This window comes from Xenopus tropicalis, chromosome 5 (assembly GCF_000004195.4).
Source record: "Xenopus tropicalis strain Nigerian chromosome 5, UCB_Xtro_10.0, whole genome shotgun sequence".
Classification (NCBI taxonomy): domain Eukaryota; kingdom Metazoa; phylum Chordata; class Amphibia; order Anura; family Pipidae; genus Xenopus; species Xenopus tropicalis.
In genome coordinates this window covers 19,414,538-19,433,407 of record NC_030681.2, presented here as the reverse complement: position 1 = coordinate 19,433,407, position 18,870 = coordinate 19,414,538, and the positions used below count along the sequence as shown (strand labels likewise).

At 39.5% G+C, this 18,870-nt stretch overlaps 1 protein-coding gene across 1 annotated transcript in view; it reads left to right on the top strand.

The window, feature by feature from the left end:
• Positions 1–6,467, top strand: part of srbd1 (S1 RNA binding domain 1) — a 108,199-nt gene extending 101,732 nt beyond the window's left edge. Inside the window, exon 21 of the mRNA XM_004914754.4 lies at positions 5,376–6,467. Within this exon, the coding sequence (XP_004914811.2) occupies positions 5,376–5,665 (290 nt within the window). The 3' untranslated portion in view covers positions 5,666–6,467. The remainder of the gene's footprint in view (positions 1–5,375) is intronic.
• Positions 6,468–18,870: the final 12,403 nt, after the last annotated feature.

Sequence of the window (18,870 nt, the reverse complement as noted above, 5' to 3'; positions counted from 1 at the left end):
GAATTACGGAAAGGCCCATAGACTCCATTTTAAAGAAATGATTCTAATTGTTAGAAATTATTTCCTTTTTCTATGTAGGGATCTACAGTGCCTTGTACTTGATCCAAACTAAGATATAATTACCCCTTATTGGGGGCAGAACAGCCCTATTGGATTTATTTAATGGTTAAATGATTCCCTTTTCTCTGTAATAATAAAACAGTACCTGTACTTGATCCCAACTAAGATACAATTACCCCTTATTGGGGGCAGAACAGCCCTATTGGGTTTATTTAATGGTTAAATGATTCCCTTTTCTCTGTAATAATAAAACAGTACCTGTACTTGATCCCAACTAAGATATAATTACCCCTTATTGGGGGCAGAACAGCCCTATTGGGTTTATTTAATGGTTAAATGATTCCCTTTTCTCTGTAATAATAAAACAGTACCTGTACTTGATCCCAACTAAGATATAATTACCCCTTATTGGGGCAGAACAGCCCTATTGGGTTTATTTAATGGTTAAATGATTCCATTTTCTCTGTAATAATAAAACAGTACCTGTACTTGATCCCAACTAAGATATAATTACCCCTTATTGGGGCAGAACAGCCCTATTGGGTTTATTTAATGGTTAAATGATTCCATTTTCTCTGTAATAATAAAACAGTACCTGTACTTGATCCCAACTAAGATATAATTACCCCTTATTGGGGGCAGAACAGCCCTATTGGGTTTATTTCATGGTTAAATGATTCCCTTTTCTCTGTAATAATAAAACAGTACCTGTACTTGATCCCAACTAAGATATAATTAATCCTTATTGGATGAAAAACAATCCTATTGGGTTTATTTAATGTTTAAATTATGTTTTAGTAAACTTAAAGCTTAGAGATCCAAACTACGGAAAGATTCCTTATCCAGAACCCAGGTCCTGAGCATTCTGGATAACAGATCCCATACCTGTACTACAGTCTGTTTGTGTCCTCTCTTTCTTTCACTTTGAGGTGGCACAATTAATTCCTATCTGATGAACTGCAACTTACTGCACCCTACAGTATCTCTAAGAATTGTGGGCATTGTAGTTCAGTAGATTCCTACCTAATAGAATGGTGGTATTACATATTTGCCTTCTAAGAGTCCAATGCGGCTTAAAAATATTTGCTACAGGGGAACTGGAAATCACAGCTCAGAACGAGAGTAGTTGTGTGTGCAGGTTTGAATAACTATCCCTAGTTTGTATTACATTCGTTTTTCACTGGCCATTTATTATTACTTAATGAGAGGAATATTGCAGTCATACAGTCATTTTAGCAACCCCCCCCCCCCCCCCCCGTATGCCATAGAGCAGTTATTTAGAATTCAATTACTTCATTCATTCCAGCTCGGATGAATTGTATGACTCATGTTGTACCTAAAGACTCTGGATAATAAAAAGAGAAAAAAAAAATCAGCATCTGATGGCGCGGCGGAGAAAGAAAATACTAAACTCTCGGTGAGGTCCCAGTCACAGTGCAATAAAATGTTAGTGTCTGCCCAAAAACAGTTTTGTACTGTTAGTCAGGTTGTAAAAAGAAAAAAATGCCAGAGGGGTCATGTACTGTTGGCAGGTGCAAAATTCCACCCGTTAAAAGGATATTGATGTGGCGCTTGTGACTACCTGTGCTGCCAGCCAGTAGCGCCCTGCTCCCTTGTGCCTTGAGATTAACAGCATGGGGCTCACAGAATCAGCAGAACTCACACTCTTCCATGTGTGGTAGGCACAGGGCTATTACCTATGTCTTATACCCATAGTCATTCCATCTTGCCTGACTGTAGGGGGCGCAGTTCAGCTTGTATGATGGATAAACCACGTGTCCAGTGTAAAAAAGAAAAAAATTGTGTGGCCTTCACTGCAAAAGAGCCCTCTATCAAAAAAAAATATATATATATTTTTAATTTTGAAATTTCCCATGGGCTAGCCATATTCTTTATTTCCCAGGGTGCCACAGCCATGTGACCTGTGCTCTGATAAACTTCAGTCACACTTTACTGCTGAGCTGCAAGTTGGAGTGATATCCCCCCATCCCCCCCAGCAACCGATCAGCAGAACAATGGGAAGGGAGCAAGATAGCAGCTCCCAGTAGGTATCAGAATAGCACTCAATAGTAAGAAATCCAAGTCCGGCTTGGGACTCCTCCAGTTACATGGGAGTAGGAGAAACAATAGGTTAGCTGAAAGCAGTTCTAATGTGTAGCGCTGGCTCCTTCTGAAAGCTCAGACTCAGGCACAAGGCACTGAGATGGCGCCTACACACCAATATTTAAAAAAAAAAAAAAATATATATATATATATATATATATATATATATATATATATACATTTTACATCAAACTCAAATGGAAAAGCTTCCAAGTAAGATGGAAGTCACGGGCCTCTGGGATTTTACTTAGGGATCGCTGCATAAGATCTCAACTAAAGTCTATGGCATACCTGCCTGACATGTTCAAGTTTCTTTCATACTGTGTTCTGTTTGGATCTGGTGAAGTCATGGGGGCTTTTTGCAAACACAAGTCCAAAATTGCATACATTTAATAGTGCTTTCATGAATACATTCTCCTCTATACTCCTCTTGTGTGAAAATGGCGCTTAATTGCCCTTGATAAAAATAAAACTCTCAAGATACAAGGGAACCCTGGAATAAACACCTGCCCCGAGGGGACATTACTTTGCAGGTTGCACTTAAATATGTTGCTTAGGAAAGGCTAGTGAAACAGCCAAAACATTGGTTTTGCATTCAATTAATCTTTCTGACCCAGATAAGACCTGAGGTGTGGGTTTCCTTCAGCATATGTACGTAACTATGTAATTGATTCATTAAGTGCTCGTCAAACAGCATTTTCAGTGCCACTAGTATCTCTGCTCTGGAATTTATACAGATACATTAATGCCAGATAAAGGCTTACACAACTTGTGCGAAATGTGTGTCCTTGCTCTGGTAATTCACATTCAGTTGCATTGCTTGCTATTTAGCCTGTGCCTAGAGTTCTGGGAAATACACTGCATTGGAGGTAAGGAACTTTGGGGCTCATTTAGCAAGACTGGGCAAATTTGCCCAGCTGCAGGTAGAACAACAAATGCAGCAATTTGATTGGTTGCCATGGGTTATTTGCATTTGTACATGAGCCCTATAGTCTTGCTCAGTGGGCTGAACGAGAACTATCATTGCGGTTCATACAGAAAACAGGGGCCTGGACCCAAAGAGTCAGATGACCTCTGGTCTAGTAAATGAAAGCTAATCCTGCATATATAAATACGGTATATTTGCCAATAAAACAGTTTGGATATTTTTATTGCTTTGGGTTTGGCATTTATATCTAAAGAGAACATTCCCATGAAATCCTTTTGGCTATGCTACTGTAAGGCAACATGCGGAACTGGAATCCCCTACCTGTACCCCACATACTCTCCATCATATTATGCTTTGCTCAGAAATTTGGCAAAGGCTTTGATTGAAGCGATCAGTGAAAAGAGAACATTTTGAAACTGTATTCATTTCCCAAAATAACTCATAAATCACCCGTTTATCAGGCTCTGCGTTGGCCATGTTGGGGAATAACATTTATGCCTTACATGCCTGCCATGTCCTGCTCAAACCACAGTCTTTAGCATGTCTCTGGTGGCTTTATTTAATAAGTGCGCATTTCTTGATTCACAATTTATTCGGCATGTAATTTATTTTCAGATTTGAATTCATTTCCTGTGTATGTGGTCACTTAACCACAAAAATGAGTTGTTTCATATTAGGGTTTTCCTTTGTGTCCACTTTAAAATTTGTTTTTCTCAAAGCTTTAGCTTAGATGGTTTTCCTCATTTATTTTCAGTAAATGTTTTGGCTGTTTTAAACACAGACCTAAAAGAGTCTCAAATGCGCTGTTAAAAGAAAAGCCTAAACCCTAAAGTATAGGTTTGCTTCTGGCATATTCCGATCTCTTCCTACTGGTTGGGTGTGAACTTTTAAACTTCACCTAAAATGGTCCCTGGCAGGCCTCGCTACCACTGTATTTAGCTCTTTGCCCATATTGTGTAGATTAGGTTTAATGGTTAGACTTAATGTAGATTTAAATAGAGCAGAACACACTCTGATAATTTATTATAGAGCCCATACTCCGTTCATTGTTACTGTCACTTCTAATTCACTGTAGGGAGAATATAGGCAGGATAAGTGGTATCTGCCCTGGTGTTAATATTATTTTTCTTGGGTGGCAATAAAAACTTTCCCAGGGTATCTTAAATTGCATGTAGAGAGCGAGAGAGAATGAATGAATTTCTTTTATTAGGTTACCTTTTATTTTGGGGTTTACACCCCACTAAGCTGCCACATATAATAGTAGTAGTAGTAGTAGTGTGAACATTCCAAGGCTACTTACACTCCTTGGAGTCCTGCACGTGTAAGGTCAGGCATAACCTTGGCCATTAACTGCTTGCACTATACACAATGGGTTAACTTTCTTACTGAGCAGGGACCAAAGAGACCAGGTTAAATCAGTGATCCCTAACCAGTGGCTCGTGAGCAGCATGTTGCTCCCCAACCACTTGGATGTTGCTCAAAGTGGTCCCAAAGCAGGTGCTTATTTTTGAATTTCTGGTAAGAAGGCAAGTTTTGGTTGCATAAAAACCCAGTATAATGCTAAACACAGCCTTCTGTAGGCTGCCAGTCCACATAGGGGCTATTAAGTAGCCAATTATTGCTCTTACTGGCACCTCCAGGAACCTTTTTTATGCTTGTGTTGCTCCCCAACACTTTTTCAATTTAAATGTTGCTCATGGGTATAAAAGGTTGGGGATCCCTGGGTTAAATCAACGTGGACGGACAGGTGAGTCAACAAAATAAGGGGGAAAAATTACATTTTCCTTCTGGATCGGGAATGTGGAGATTAGAGATTGCGCTTAACCTATCTACCCAGGCTGGGGTACCTGAGGACCACCTGCACAGTCCAGGAACATTTTGCCCTAAACCCACCTGCTTTGTGGGTATTCCACAGGTACCCAACTGTATGCAGGTTTCTAACTTATGGACTAAATTCTGTAAGAGATAGACCTCAACCTATTGGCACTCACAGTGGCTAGCTTCAGTGTAATCACTCTAATACGGTGCACTATAAAAATTGCTTTGCGCATAAGGCACTTGTTCCAGTACAGTCGACCTTCAAGGTGTTACCCATGTACATTCCCTCCTCTGCTCTTCCACATCACCCATCGCTGCATCTCAACTGTTCTTTGTACTGAATGTGATCACTAGGGCTGGGCACAATTTTATGTCGAAAGGAAAAGCTGATGATTTCAACTTTCCTAGTTGTAAAATTAATTAGCAGCAGACCTCTTCGTAATGTTTGTTCCTTTTATTTTTCCAGAGTTTGACAAAGCCGATTTTAAGACAAATATTGTCTGCCTTGAAGATCTCAGAGTTGGAACAATCCTAACTGGAAAAGTGGAAAACGCTACTTTGTTTGGGGTTTTTGTTGACATTGGTGTGGGCAAAGCAGGGCTTATCCCCATTCGATATATAACCGAGGCAAAGCTTCCTAGCCAAAAGAGAAGAAGGAGCCTCGGCTTAGGACCCGGAGAGCGAGTGGAAGTGAAAGTTATGAGTGTTGACGTCAGGCAGTCAAGGATATCACTCGATCTTATACGAGTTCTCTGATCAGTGTATGTTTAATAAAGACCCATACAAACTACATTCTGGCAAAACATTTTTCTTAGGGTAGAAGAATATTTTTTGTTAAATTTAGCAAAAATGCCCTAATTACACCATAATTCTATAACAGCTCAGAGTCCCTTAGATGTGCTAGATGAATGCAAAGATTTGATAGGCTGCTATAGATAACTGCTCTAGTGCAGTTAAGCACTTGCATTAGTAAATCAATCCCTTTATGAAAGAGATAAATCAGTGTTGGAAATGTTGTAGATTTAATAAGCCCAATGCTGGTTCATCATCATCATCATCATAATTTATAGAAAGTGTAAGTAAGGAAGGCAGTGGTAGATGATTGTTAGTTATAGTTCAATGTAGCAGAGAATTATTATCTATGCATTTTGTTGTGTCGTTGAATCTCTATAGGGCTGCCTGACATGGGGACCTGAACAGAAGCAGTATGCATTGCACTACACCCCATTAACAGGAGTTGAAGTCAAACAAGCCTTTATATTCCTTATTTATAGGTTTCCTTAAGAAAACAGTAAAGCGCAAGGAATTATTGTTGACAGAACTTTCCTTCTCAACACCACCCAACTCAGGAGCAGAATCTGCCTTATATCTTTCCTCAGCTGCGCTACTGGAAGCATGAAAGCCAAGCGGCACCTCTGGTGGTTTTATATGTATATATTTTTCTGTTTGTTTATGTGTTTGTTTTAAATGGTTTAGTTACGCCAAGGCAAACATAGGCCTACTTCTTCACTCCTATGTAAATATTCCGAAAATAAATGTCCTGCTGTACTTTCTATAAGCTCCACTCTTCTTATTTGGTCTGTATTATGTTTTATAAAGAAAACAAAAATAATTTCACAGTTCCATATCTGTGTGTTTATGGTGTGTGTGTATATATATATATATATATATATATATATATAGATATAATATGCAAAGAAAAGCCGGCACTCATGTCATGTAAGAGTCAATGGTGCCTGGGTGCAGTATATATTTGAAGTATATACAGAAAAGAAAGATGCCGCACTCACAGGTCTTAGTGAAAAAATAAAGAAAATTTATTCAGGCAAACTAACGTTTCGGCTGACTCCCCAGCCTTTTTTTTTTTTAAAAAAGGCTGGGGAGTCAGCCGAAACGTTAGTTTTCTTTATTTTTTTCACTAAGACCTGTGAGTGCGGCATCTTTCTTTTCTGTGTATATATATATATATATATATATATATATGTACCTCCCTGATACCTGTTGGTTCCAAGAGCAGGCAGGATGTATGGGGTAGGTTCTCACTACCTGCCTTCACTATTAAACTTGACTTAACTGCCAACTTCTTTAGGCTTATTGCCCCTTGCTCAGTTGAGGGCAGCCTGCAGTGATTCCAAGCTGACTGATACAGCCTGCCTTTGAAACCGGTCAGGTACCTCCAGAAAGTTTTACATAGTTTTTAGCATTTCTGCATCTTGGAGGCCCCCGTAATATATGATAAATCTACATAAACGTAACACCGATGCTAAAGTGAATGTGTTTTTACTAAATTACATGTTATTGCTGCATAAATATTAATGCGTTAATATTGACACACAATTAGCCTGTTACAGATCCCCATTAAAAGATTCTTTTTGGCCCCTTTTCCCTTGATATCCGAAGATGTTATTTCATTTTACGTCAGCGGGAATGATTGCAGTGGAAGAATTTGTAGATAAATAGAACCCTGTGCAAGTAATCTTTTGGCAGTTTGTTTTTACTGAACATTTACTGAAAAATGAAGATATTTCTGATTATAAACAGATTAGCAGTAAAGGAAAAATAAATAGCAGCTGGATGCTTATTAGAAAATATGTGGCTTTTTCCATTTTATTTGCTATGTAAGATCGTCATTGGCTTCATTGGATTCAGACTCAAGGCTGGTGGTCAGGGAACTTAAGGTGGCCAAACACGGGCTGATAAAAGCTGCCAATAGTCTGAGTTATTGACCCTTGAATGGGGGCCGACCTGACCAATATCTGGCTGAAAATCGAGTTTGGGTGATCTAACCAAATGAGCAAGTCTTTCAATGCATATGCACATTTAATGGTGATATTTTGATAACTTCCTACGGCTAAAGGTGAGCCTGGACTTTCATTGTATAATTGTATCACAAATTTAACATGTACCAGCAGCCTTATAAAATGAAAAAGGAACAGAATTAATCCCATTGTTATTTTGTTTTCATCTCTTTTTTTCTTTGTTCCAAATGGAAAGTTTTTCCATCCATTTTGCTCTTTATAATACACAGTAAGCAATGTTTGGCTATTATTGCACATTATCAAAATGATAATTGCTCCTTGATCTTTACAAAATCTTTATATGATCCAAAATAAATCTTCAAATTTCAAAAGCTTGTCTGATTTTTTTTTTACTCCCTTAAATAAGCAAGAAAATATTCTGATGCTTTTTTTAAAATTTGCTGAAATCTGAAAAAAATGAATTATTGAAGTCAGTGTATACACAATCTGTGTCCCTTTTCTTTTAGGTGTACAGGTATGGGGATCCCTTATCCGGAAACCCATTATCCAGAAAGCTCCGGAAAGGCCATCTCCCATAGACTCCATTATAAGCAAATAATTGATCCCAACTAAGATATAATTACCCCTTATTGGGGGCAGAACAATCCTATTGGGTTTATTTAATGGTTAAATGATTCCCTTTTCTCTGTAATAATAAAACAGTACCTGTACTTGATCCCAACTAAGATATAATTACCCCTTATTGGGGGCAGAACAGCCCTATTGGGTTTATTTAATGGTTAAATCATTCCCTTTTCTCTGTAATAATAAAACAGTACCTGTACTTGATCCCAACTAAGATATAATTACCCCTTATTGGGGGCAGAACAGCCCTATTGGGTTTATTTAATGGTTAAATGATTCCCTTTTCTCTGTAATAATAAAACAGTACCTGTACTTGATCCCAACTAAGATATAATTAATCCTAATTGGGGGCAGAACTGTCCTATTGGGTTTAAGTAATATTTTATTGATTTTTTTAGTAGACTTAAGATGTGGAGATCCAAATTACGGAAAGACCCCTTATCTGGAATACTGTTAGTCCCCAGCATTCTGGTTAACGGGTCCTATACCTGTACTGCTTTTGTTGATCTGATTAAAAGTCAGCCCCAGAGTTGAACAAAGGGCATATACTTAGTCACACAAGTGCTGGATTTATATTGTTTATGGCAGACGAGGTAACACAGTCCTGCAATATTAATTTATGTAATTTCCTAGAGTGACTGAGGATCCGTTCTTGGTACTAACAAAGGGCCCAGATTAAAATATTATTATAAGTAAAGTAAATTATATATTGATGTTATTCCGGCTCAGTGGTTTTAGTTCCTAGCATATATTGCTTTGTCTAATAATGTGCCTGACAATTGGCGTCTCCCAGAGGGTCCCCCCAGCTGCAGGATCTGATTGGCAGGCTCAGTGGGGAGATGCAGTTGCCAGACTTCAATAAAGACGGATCCTGGGAAAATCTAAGGCAATTATTGATGGGCAGCAACTCGCTAATCAGACAATTTGCAAAATTAATCCCACATTCCCTTATTATATTAGCTTTCTTTCTTGTTTGTATTTATAGGGCAAATTTACAACTCTAGTAACCTCCTGCTTCCCCATAGTCCAATTAAACCTCACCAAGGGTGATACATTAAATACTGAACTTGGCATGTAATTAGCTTTTTTTTTTTTTTATAAGTTGTAGTTGCCTCATTCACTTGTTTTAAGTTTTATCGTTAAATGTAATGGAGTGTTTATTTTTACAAGGTGCCGTATTAATATGATGTTAAGTTACTTGCAGGGGCCCATTTATCAATGTACGATTGCTTCTGAATACAAAACAATCGTAGTTTTCGTACTGTGCGTATTTTTGCCATTTTTATCGCTAATTTGCATGACTTTTTCGTACTATGCGTCAAAATTTACGAGACAAAATCATATTTGTCACAACGAGTATGAAAGTTTTGGATTCATTCAAGTTTCGGTATGGTGACTTTCCTTGGGCCGGGTTGGAGCTGCAGAGTGCCATTGAGCCCTATGGGAGACTTTCCTTGGGCCAGGTTGGAGCTGCAGAGTGCCATTGAGCCCTATGGGAGACTTTCCTTGGGCCGGGTTGGAGCTGCAGAGTGCCATTGAGCCCTATGAGAGACTTTCCTTGGGCCAGGTTGGAGCTGCAGAGTGCCATTGAGCCCTATGGGAGACTTTCCTTGGGCCGGGTTGGAGCTGCAGAGTGCCATTGAGTCCTATGGGAGACTTTCCTTGGGCCGGGTTGGAGCTGCAGAGTGCCATTGAGCCCTATGGGAGACTTTCCTTGGGCCGGGTTGGAGCTGCAGAGTGCCATTGAGCCCTATGGGAGGCTTTCCTTGGGCCGGGTTGGAGCTGCAGAGTGCCATTGAGCCCTATGGGAGACTTTCCTTGGGCCAGGTTGGAGCTGCAGAGTGCCATTGAGCCCTATGAGAGACTTTCCTTGGGCCAGGTTGGAGCTGCAGAGTGCCATTGAGCCCTATGGGAGACTTTCCTTGGGCCGGGTTGGAGCTGCAGAGTGCCATTGAGCCCTATGGGAGACTTTCCTTGGGCCGGGTTGGAGCTGCAGAGTGCCATTGAGCCCTATGGGAGACTTTCCTTGGGCCGGGTTGGAGCTGCAGAGTGCCATTGAGCCCTATGGGAGACTTTCCTTGGGCCAGGTTGGAGCTGCAGAGTGCCATTGAGCCCTATGGGAGACTTTCCTTGGGCCGGGTTGGAGCTGCAGAGTGCCATTGAGCCCTATGGGAGGCTTCCAAAATCATGCACAGAAGGATCAAAGTCAGAAAGGTTTTCCTGCATTTTACGATCGTTCAGATACGAAAATTTTGTGACTTTCGGATTGCCAATACAATATTATCGTAACTAATACGATTTTTTCGTAAGCATATTGGTGATATTTGTGATCATCAGAAATGATCGTATCCAATCCGAATTTTTCCCATTCGGGATTCAAACTCGCGTTTTGATAAATCTGCCCCTTAGTGTTGATTTCTAAGGGTTCTTCTTCTGTGTCTCAGTTTACAGCTTTCAGAGATGTTTTGCCTTAAAAAAAAAAACCAATGGACTTTTTCCAGAGTGAAAAGATCAGTTGTGCCCTTTAGCACCAAGAGGCCACAGCACTACTACCTATGTCTCCTTCAAGCACTGTTCTTATGTGGCCATACATGGACGGACAGCAGCTTATCGGCCTGTGTATTGGCCCCTCATATGGGCCTACCTGACCAATATCTCGTCAAAAATCAGGCAGATGTCTGTTTTGCAGGTTTAAAAATCCAGATGGGACAAGAGGCACTTTGGCTCGTTAATTCAGTCCTTGTCCTGCCGGCCTCTATCCCGCCAACGTGATCCAATCATTTATCCCTTGGGCCAACAAGCAGATCTTTCAGGGCATGGCCAGTTTAAGATTATATTCTTCATCTTAGATGTGTAAGCAGGCAGGGATAACTAATGCAACTTAATCACAATAGCTATAGATTACTAGTGAGCAACTGTTGCTTTGCTTTCCACTATATTCAATGATAATGACTCCATTCAGACCCACCCTAGAAGTATGATGCACAGGAGATTTCATATAATGAAAATGGCTGCTAGCCATGACGATTACTTCCTACGGTCCTGAACTGGAAGCACCTAGAGTCACGCTACATGGGTAATGAAAAACAAGGATCAATGTGATATAGGTAACAACACTGGAAAAGCTCACTGATGAATTTCCATGTGTTAATCACACAGTGAGATTGCATTATTGTCAATGGCGGAAAAAACGAAAAATTTTACATTTGTTCTATCGCGGTTAAAAAACTTACTTTAGGTCAACATTTTGACTCTGCATTGGGGCGGCTTCATTGGGGACATATTTTGGTGTCTGTATAATTTTAGATGCTGTAAATGTATACAAAGAGAAAGAAAGGGAGAGAGATGGGTCAATGAAACAAGTATAGATAGAACTATAGACATAAGACGAGAGATAGAATGGCAAACACGGGGGTATTTATTCAAATTAAGATTTTCATGGTTTTATAGTTTTTTTAAACTGCAACTAAACCCATTGCTATGAATGTCAGTCATTTATTAAAAAAGTCATGAACGGAAAAAAAAAATGGAGAAAACGCAACTCTTTCGTATTGTCACTTAAAAACCAACGCCAAAAACTTTGAAAACCTCTAAAACCATGAAGCAAAGAAAGATCTTCCACTTGTACAGTCTGCCATTGGCTTCTACATGATCTCGACAGGTTTTAGCTGGTGTATTTTTTCAGTTTGATTTGTTGCGGTTTTGTTGCATAATAAATTGTGGAAAAAACATGTTTTTTTCCTTCGACAATTGAGTTTTGTCCTCAAAAAATCGAGCATTAGTAATTGCCCCCACAGTGTTATCTAGCTGGGTGTTTAAAGCTAAGGGGCCATACTGAATACTGTGCGTATGATGGGTAATACTAACAGCTATATTCTGTTTAATAAAATGCTTTAATTATTAGAAATGTTTCTGTATTTTGTATCTTGTCCAAAAACCTCCCCTCCACACAAAGTCATAATTACTGTACATTTTTGCACAAAGCAATATTGGCTATGGGTTTTGCTTGGCAGTTAATGAGCCCCCTATCCACTTACTCCAAACTTGATTAAAGCCGACAGCCCTTAAATGATATAAGTGGTAATATTAAACTGAAGCCTCAGCGAATACCCACGAGCCGTGCCATATTAAACACAATTCTGGGCTGAGAAAGTGACTTTTTAATGCAGCAAAAACAAAGCCAAATTCCTTCTGAATAATAAAACTATGATTTAATTACTGGATGTCGGATTTTTGTACCGAATTGTTCTCTTCAGAAATATTTTAGCCATAAATTATTCAAATATTACCCTGGGCAAAAGTAAATAGTTATGAAATGGGAAAAAAAAAAAAAACCCCGAAACCTAATCCTGTTTCTCCTTGGATTTTTATACATTTCCCCCAGAGAGGCTTGATATCTGGCAAAAGGAATATTTCAGCTTTTATTTGTAATGTAAACAGGCTTGTGTCCCCCGAAGGTGGGGAATAGCTAATGAGCCGAGCTTTCCGTGGGGGCGAGAGTTTATTAGCAACGCTCGTAATAAAAGCAAAATGAATTAAGGATGCCACGACGCCGGATAATGTGATAATTAGTGGTGCTGTAGGGAGCTTGGCTTCCTTGGGGGGTAAGATGAGAAAGCTTATTAAAATTAGTGTCCACATTGGGTAGGGGTAAATGTGTGTGTATATATATATATATATATATATATATATATATATATATATAATACAACCTGGGTGCAAGAGCCATATAAACTAAAATATTGCTTCAGTTTTTGCCTCCTGATGAAAGTCCCAGTGGGGACTGAAACGTTGAGGCTTGCTATGTTTATTTTGCTCCTTTTCCCTCAATAAATATCATTTTATATACATTTGTATGAAACCCTGTGTGTCCTGGCATTACTCCTGCAATATATATATATATTATATTATTTTACTCCCATGCTATGAGATGTTGTTATAATATTTACAATCAATCAATTAATTGTAAATGTTCACTAAGTGGACTCATCTGGCCAACTTGGTCACTGGTTTATCTATTGCTGCTTTCTCTGGTGGGGGCTGATGGAGGTAACACAGCATTAAGGGGGGGGTGTATATCAGACATTGTGATATCACTATTGCATTGTTGGCATGCAGTCAGCTGCATCTAACACCCCATAATTTATTTTACTTGGGTTGGCACCATGGGAAGTTTTAGCAAAATTTGATACTGATCTTTTTTGTTTTGTTTTGGGTTCAAAAAAAGAAAGCAGAAAAAAGCGGCAAAAAACATCAATGTACCTAACATTGTACCTAACATTGTTTTGCATTTTTTTTTGTTGTAACCTGCATCTATTTTTTTTTTTGTCGCCTGCACTTTTCTGACACAACCACCTTTGCAGCGGCCACGCCTTTTTTTTTTACGCGACCGCACCCTTTTTAAAGACGTGACGGCGTCCAATTTAACGTGCGACAAAAAACCCTCAGCGCGACGAATTTTTCCGCAGCAAATTTTCACGGAAGAACAAGTCACCAATGGCAAAAATGCGTAAATTCACTGCAAATCCATGCCTGGCTAAAAAATTCGCTCATCACTAGTTAGAAGCTCTAACCACTAAGTAACTAAGCTCTTTAGGGCGCATTTTCTACCGCAACTGTTAATTGTGTGTAGAACCCCATTCTTTAAAGGTATTTGTGCCAAAATGTGCTCTTGTACTTCCGTATAGTTGCGCCCACAGCAGCTTCCTTCCTGTTTCAGATCGAGCACTGATTCACCCATTGATGCAGAGGAACCTTGTGGCGACTGTCACCTCCAGTCCAGATTCTAGCCCGGGGGTTCTCTCAGCACCTGCATCTACTGTAGGTGCACATTTAGAAATGTTCTACTGTAGTCTTCGGATGCTAAAACCATTTGGGAGTTGTCTCAATAGCACTCTTTGTGCAAATCATGTTTTCCTTTCCCCCGACAAATCAATAAAAAGCTCAGCACCTAAAACCTACCTAGCAGGGCCGCCATCAGGGGGGGCACCGGGGGGACAGTTGTTCAGGGCCCGGACAATCGTTGCATTAAAGGGGGCCCGGCCATGATACAGTTTCTAAGCACGGGCCCCCTTTAAAGAATTACCGGCCCTTGGGTCATTGGTGGTCAGCGGGTAATTCGATTGTTTGCGCACCGTGCTTACGTGTGACGTCAGTACGCACGGGGCGCAACCATATAAAAAATGGATGCAGTGGCGCGCCGCGGCCATAAGAAGAGGGCACAGCCGGACGCCACAGTATTGTCTATGGGGGCACTGTGTATGGGGGGGCCGTGGCCAGCATAGCATTAGGGGGGGGCCTGGCCGGCATAGCGTTATGGGGCACTGTGGTAGGGGGCTTCTAATACTTTTTATGTCTGTGTGTCCTGTACTGATGGGAGGGGGGCCCAGAAAATGTTGTTGTGAGGGGCCCCGTGATTTCTGATGGCGGCCCTGCTACAAAGTGTTTGATTTTTATTTTTTGTCAAGGAAAACAAAGACCCTATTTGCTCGAAGTATTCTTTTCAGATTAAAAAACCACGTGAGAGTTTGGGAATTTTTATCCAAAGGCTAGAGCTTTCTTAAATGTGGCCCCTAAAGAATGGAATGAAACACTGGAAATGAAGCCAATCAGACTTTATTTGGCACAATTGCATTTTTGTCAGGCACAACTCCCCCTTGCAACTGGGTGGATGCTGCATTATGGGAAAAATAGTGATTGTACACTTATTTGCACATTTATCACTGCACTTGGCAACATAAATGAGCCCTATATTTACCCCAACATCAGGGGCTACAGCCCTCTCTGAGTGCCACTTAATCCACATTACTGACATATACTGTACAATGGAGTTTTTGGTATTACTTCCTACACCATTAACCCTTAGCATTCCAGGAATCAGTAAGGAATCATAATAATAATAAGTGAGTTAATCCCCTTGCATCATTAATTATTCATTTATCAGAAATATTTATTTGAATTCCTTCAATACATTACAGGAAATATACAATCTACTAGTTAACAGGCAATTCAGATGGTATTTTTTGGACCATATATTTCTTGTTAAGTTCTGAGAAGGCGCCGCTTACACTCGGCTGAATCGATGCCCTGGGAGCTAATTACGATTCATGTCTAATTGGTTTTTTTATTAATCAATTTGAAGTGGCACCCACGCAGACTCTCTCAGGAGATGGCCGATCTGCACACTGTATTCTGTAACATTGTTAGAATAATCACATTATTGTATAGGGATACATTCCTGTAATGCAAATGGATAATGACTACTTACCAGATGAGATATAGAAAGACCATTGTCTGACAGTCAGCTGCTTATTTCCCAGATAATAGCCAAATCTTTAAAGGGAAAGTAAAGCTAGACATAATCTACTTCTGTATACAAAAGTAGTGCTAGTCACATATCTATACACATTTAGGGCACACGGAGCTACTTTAGGGCACACGGAGCTACTTGTCGCAGCTACAAAATGCCAGGAAATACCCTGCCATACACAATACTAAGAAGTTGTGTTCATAAAAAATATGCTTTCTTTTTAGGGTTAGGATTTTTTAAATTTCCTCTGTTTATTACTGCATCTTGGTTACACTGTGATTTTTTTCTAGGGATGCAGCAAATCCAGGGTTCGGATTGGAATCCAAACGTCTGGCCGAACTGAATCCGAATACTTAAAATCACATAATTCCACAAAGATTCTGCCTTTTTTAACAGGATCAGGGTCGGACTGGGACACTGGGAAAAATCTTGGTGGGCCCCACGGCCCAGACCCGACCCTTGCCGGCGCTCCCTCTGCCCGATCGTTCCTCCTCTGATGTGTTAAATTTACGCAAGCTCAGGGGAGGACGTCGGGTGGGGGACCCTGCGGGGTCCTTTCATGAAGGATTGGGGTTTGGCTGAACCCAAAAATAATGGATTTGCTCCATCCCTATTTTTTCACAATTATTAGCATTGCTGCCCTGGGGTCCTAGGTTTGATTCCAGCCAGGGCACGAGCTGCATGGAGTTTGGATGTTCTCTCCATATCTGGCTTCACCCCACACTCCAAAAACATACAGACAGGTTTATTTGCTCCCAATAATATTAAGCCTAGTGCATGTAAACTTAATAGGGACTTTATAAGCTCCTCGGGGGCAGGGACTGATGTGAATGGGGTATAATTTCTATATAAGTGATATGGAATATGTCAGCTCTACAACAATAAAGAAGAATCTTTTTCACCTAACAGTGACTGCCCGGCTGCAGAAACCCTTATACCCAATGGGAACACTATTGATGTTTCTTACAAAATTCTGTTGAAATAATGATTTTGCTTAGTAGACATCTGTAAAATTTGCATTTGGGATTAAAAACTTCCCACTCCAGGGTCAGAAGAGAAATCTAATGAGGATAAGTAAATTACGCCAAAAAAACGCAAACTCAAATTTTCTGATTTTTTTTTTCTTCAATTGAGATATTTTTCCTAGTATTTAAGTTAAAGAACTCACTGACAATTTCTGGCATCTTATTTCCTCAACACGGCCCATAATAAATAAGCTCTGTGCTCTATGAGGTTATTTATCAACATTACTATATCTTTTTTCTGAGATTCAATTTAAAAAACATGAATTTGTATAATGGTTTAAAAAAGGCGATTTTTTTTCAATGTTTATTAAGTAAAAAAAACACAATTGTAAAACTTTGGCATCTAGAAGCTTGCAAGGTCATATAGAAATCAATGGTGGCTGTCCTTGGCAAAATGTAAACTTTTATTTTTTTATGTTTTTTAAAGTATATTTATATAAAAAAAAAACATTTTTTTCTGTTGCAGAAAGTTTTATTATTTGCCAGATCCTTGAGTAGTGACCACCATTTGCCTTTGCTAGGAATGGCCGTAATAATATTATTTGATATATGACAGTGTCGTACAGTATTTATTAGCCGGTACAGTATAAGCTCAGCAGTACCGCCATAACTCTGCTGGATGTTGACCTGAAATGGGGATCTGTTTAGCATTTGGAACGGGCCCAATCGTTATGAAAATATAATATGTGAAAAATATGTTTGGAGCTTAAAACAAAGGCTGCATTGTGTGAGAGGCAGCTCTCGGCAGGATCAGCGCGCACATATTTGTGCTACAGGAGTTGTGATTTCATAAATTGTGAGGAAGTCGCCTTTTGCTGAAGTGAAACCTAGGATTAGCCTCATCAGAACCGGGAACTCTGGGGATCAGTTATACACATATGTCCTGCCTGCACGGGATTGGCCGGAACACTGCGCCTTCAGCAGTAATAGCCTCTGTTTGGTAGGTTGCAGCAAGTCTTATATGAAAGCCCTGAATTATAAATTATTATTATTATTCTATAACAATAGTGATTGTGTTTCTAGGAATTGTTGGGGCCATTTCTCAGGAATAAATAAGTATAAGTGTGTCTTTACTCTGAAATGGCAAAAGAGAGACACTTGAATACATCATATACTGTATGGAAATGTTATTTTGGATAAGGGATCTTTCTGTAAGTTGGATCTCCATATATTGCTAAAACATCATTTAACCATGAAATAAACCCAATAGGGCTGTTCTGCCCCCAATAAGGGGTAATTATATCTTAGTTGGGATCAAGTACAGGTACTGTTTTATTATTACAGAGAAAAGGGAATCATTTAACCATGAAATAAACCCAATAGGACTGTTCTGCCCCCAATAAGGGGTAATTATATCTTAGTTGGGATCAAGTACAGGTACTGTTTTATTATTACAGAGAAAAGGGAATCATTTAACCATGAAATAAACCCAATAGGGCTGTTCTGCCCCCAATAAGGGGTAATTATATCTTAGTTGGGATCAAGTACAGGTACTGTTTTATTATTACAGAGAAAAGGGAATCATTTAACCATGAAATAAACCCAATAGGACTGTTCTGCCCCCAATAAGGGGTAATTATATCTTAGTTGGGATCAAGTACAGGTACTGTTTTATTATTACAGAGAAAAGGGAATCATTTAACCATTAAATAAACCCAATAGGGCTGTTCTGCCCCCAATAAGGGGTAATTATATCTTAGTTGGGATCAAGTACAGGTACTGTTTTATTATTACAGAGAAAAGGGAATCATTTAACCCTTAAATAAACCCAATAGGGCTGTTCTGCCCCAATAAGGGGTAATTATATCTTAGTTGGGATCAAGTACAGGTACTGTTTTATTATTACAGAGAAAAGGGAATCATTTAACCCTTAAATAAACCCAATAGGGCTGTTCTGCCCCAATAAGGGGTAATTATATCTTAGTTGGGATCAAGTACAGGTACTGTTTTATTATTACAGAGAAAAGGGAATAATTTAACCATTAAATAAACCCAATAGGGCTGTTCTGCCCCCAATAAGGGGTAATTATATCTTAGTTGGGATCAAGTACAGGTACTGTTTTATTATTACAGAGAAAAGGGAATCATTTAACCCTTAAATAAACCCAATAGGGCTGTTCTGCCCCAATAAGGGGTAATTATATCTTAGTTGGGATCAAGTACAGGTACTGTTTTATTATTACAGAGAAAAGGGAATCATTTAACCATGAAATAAACCCAATAGGGCTGTTCTGCCCCCAATAA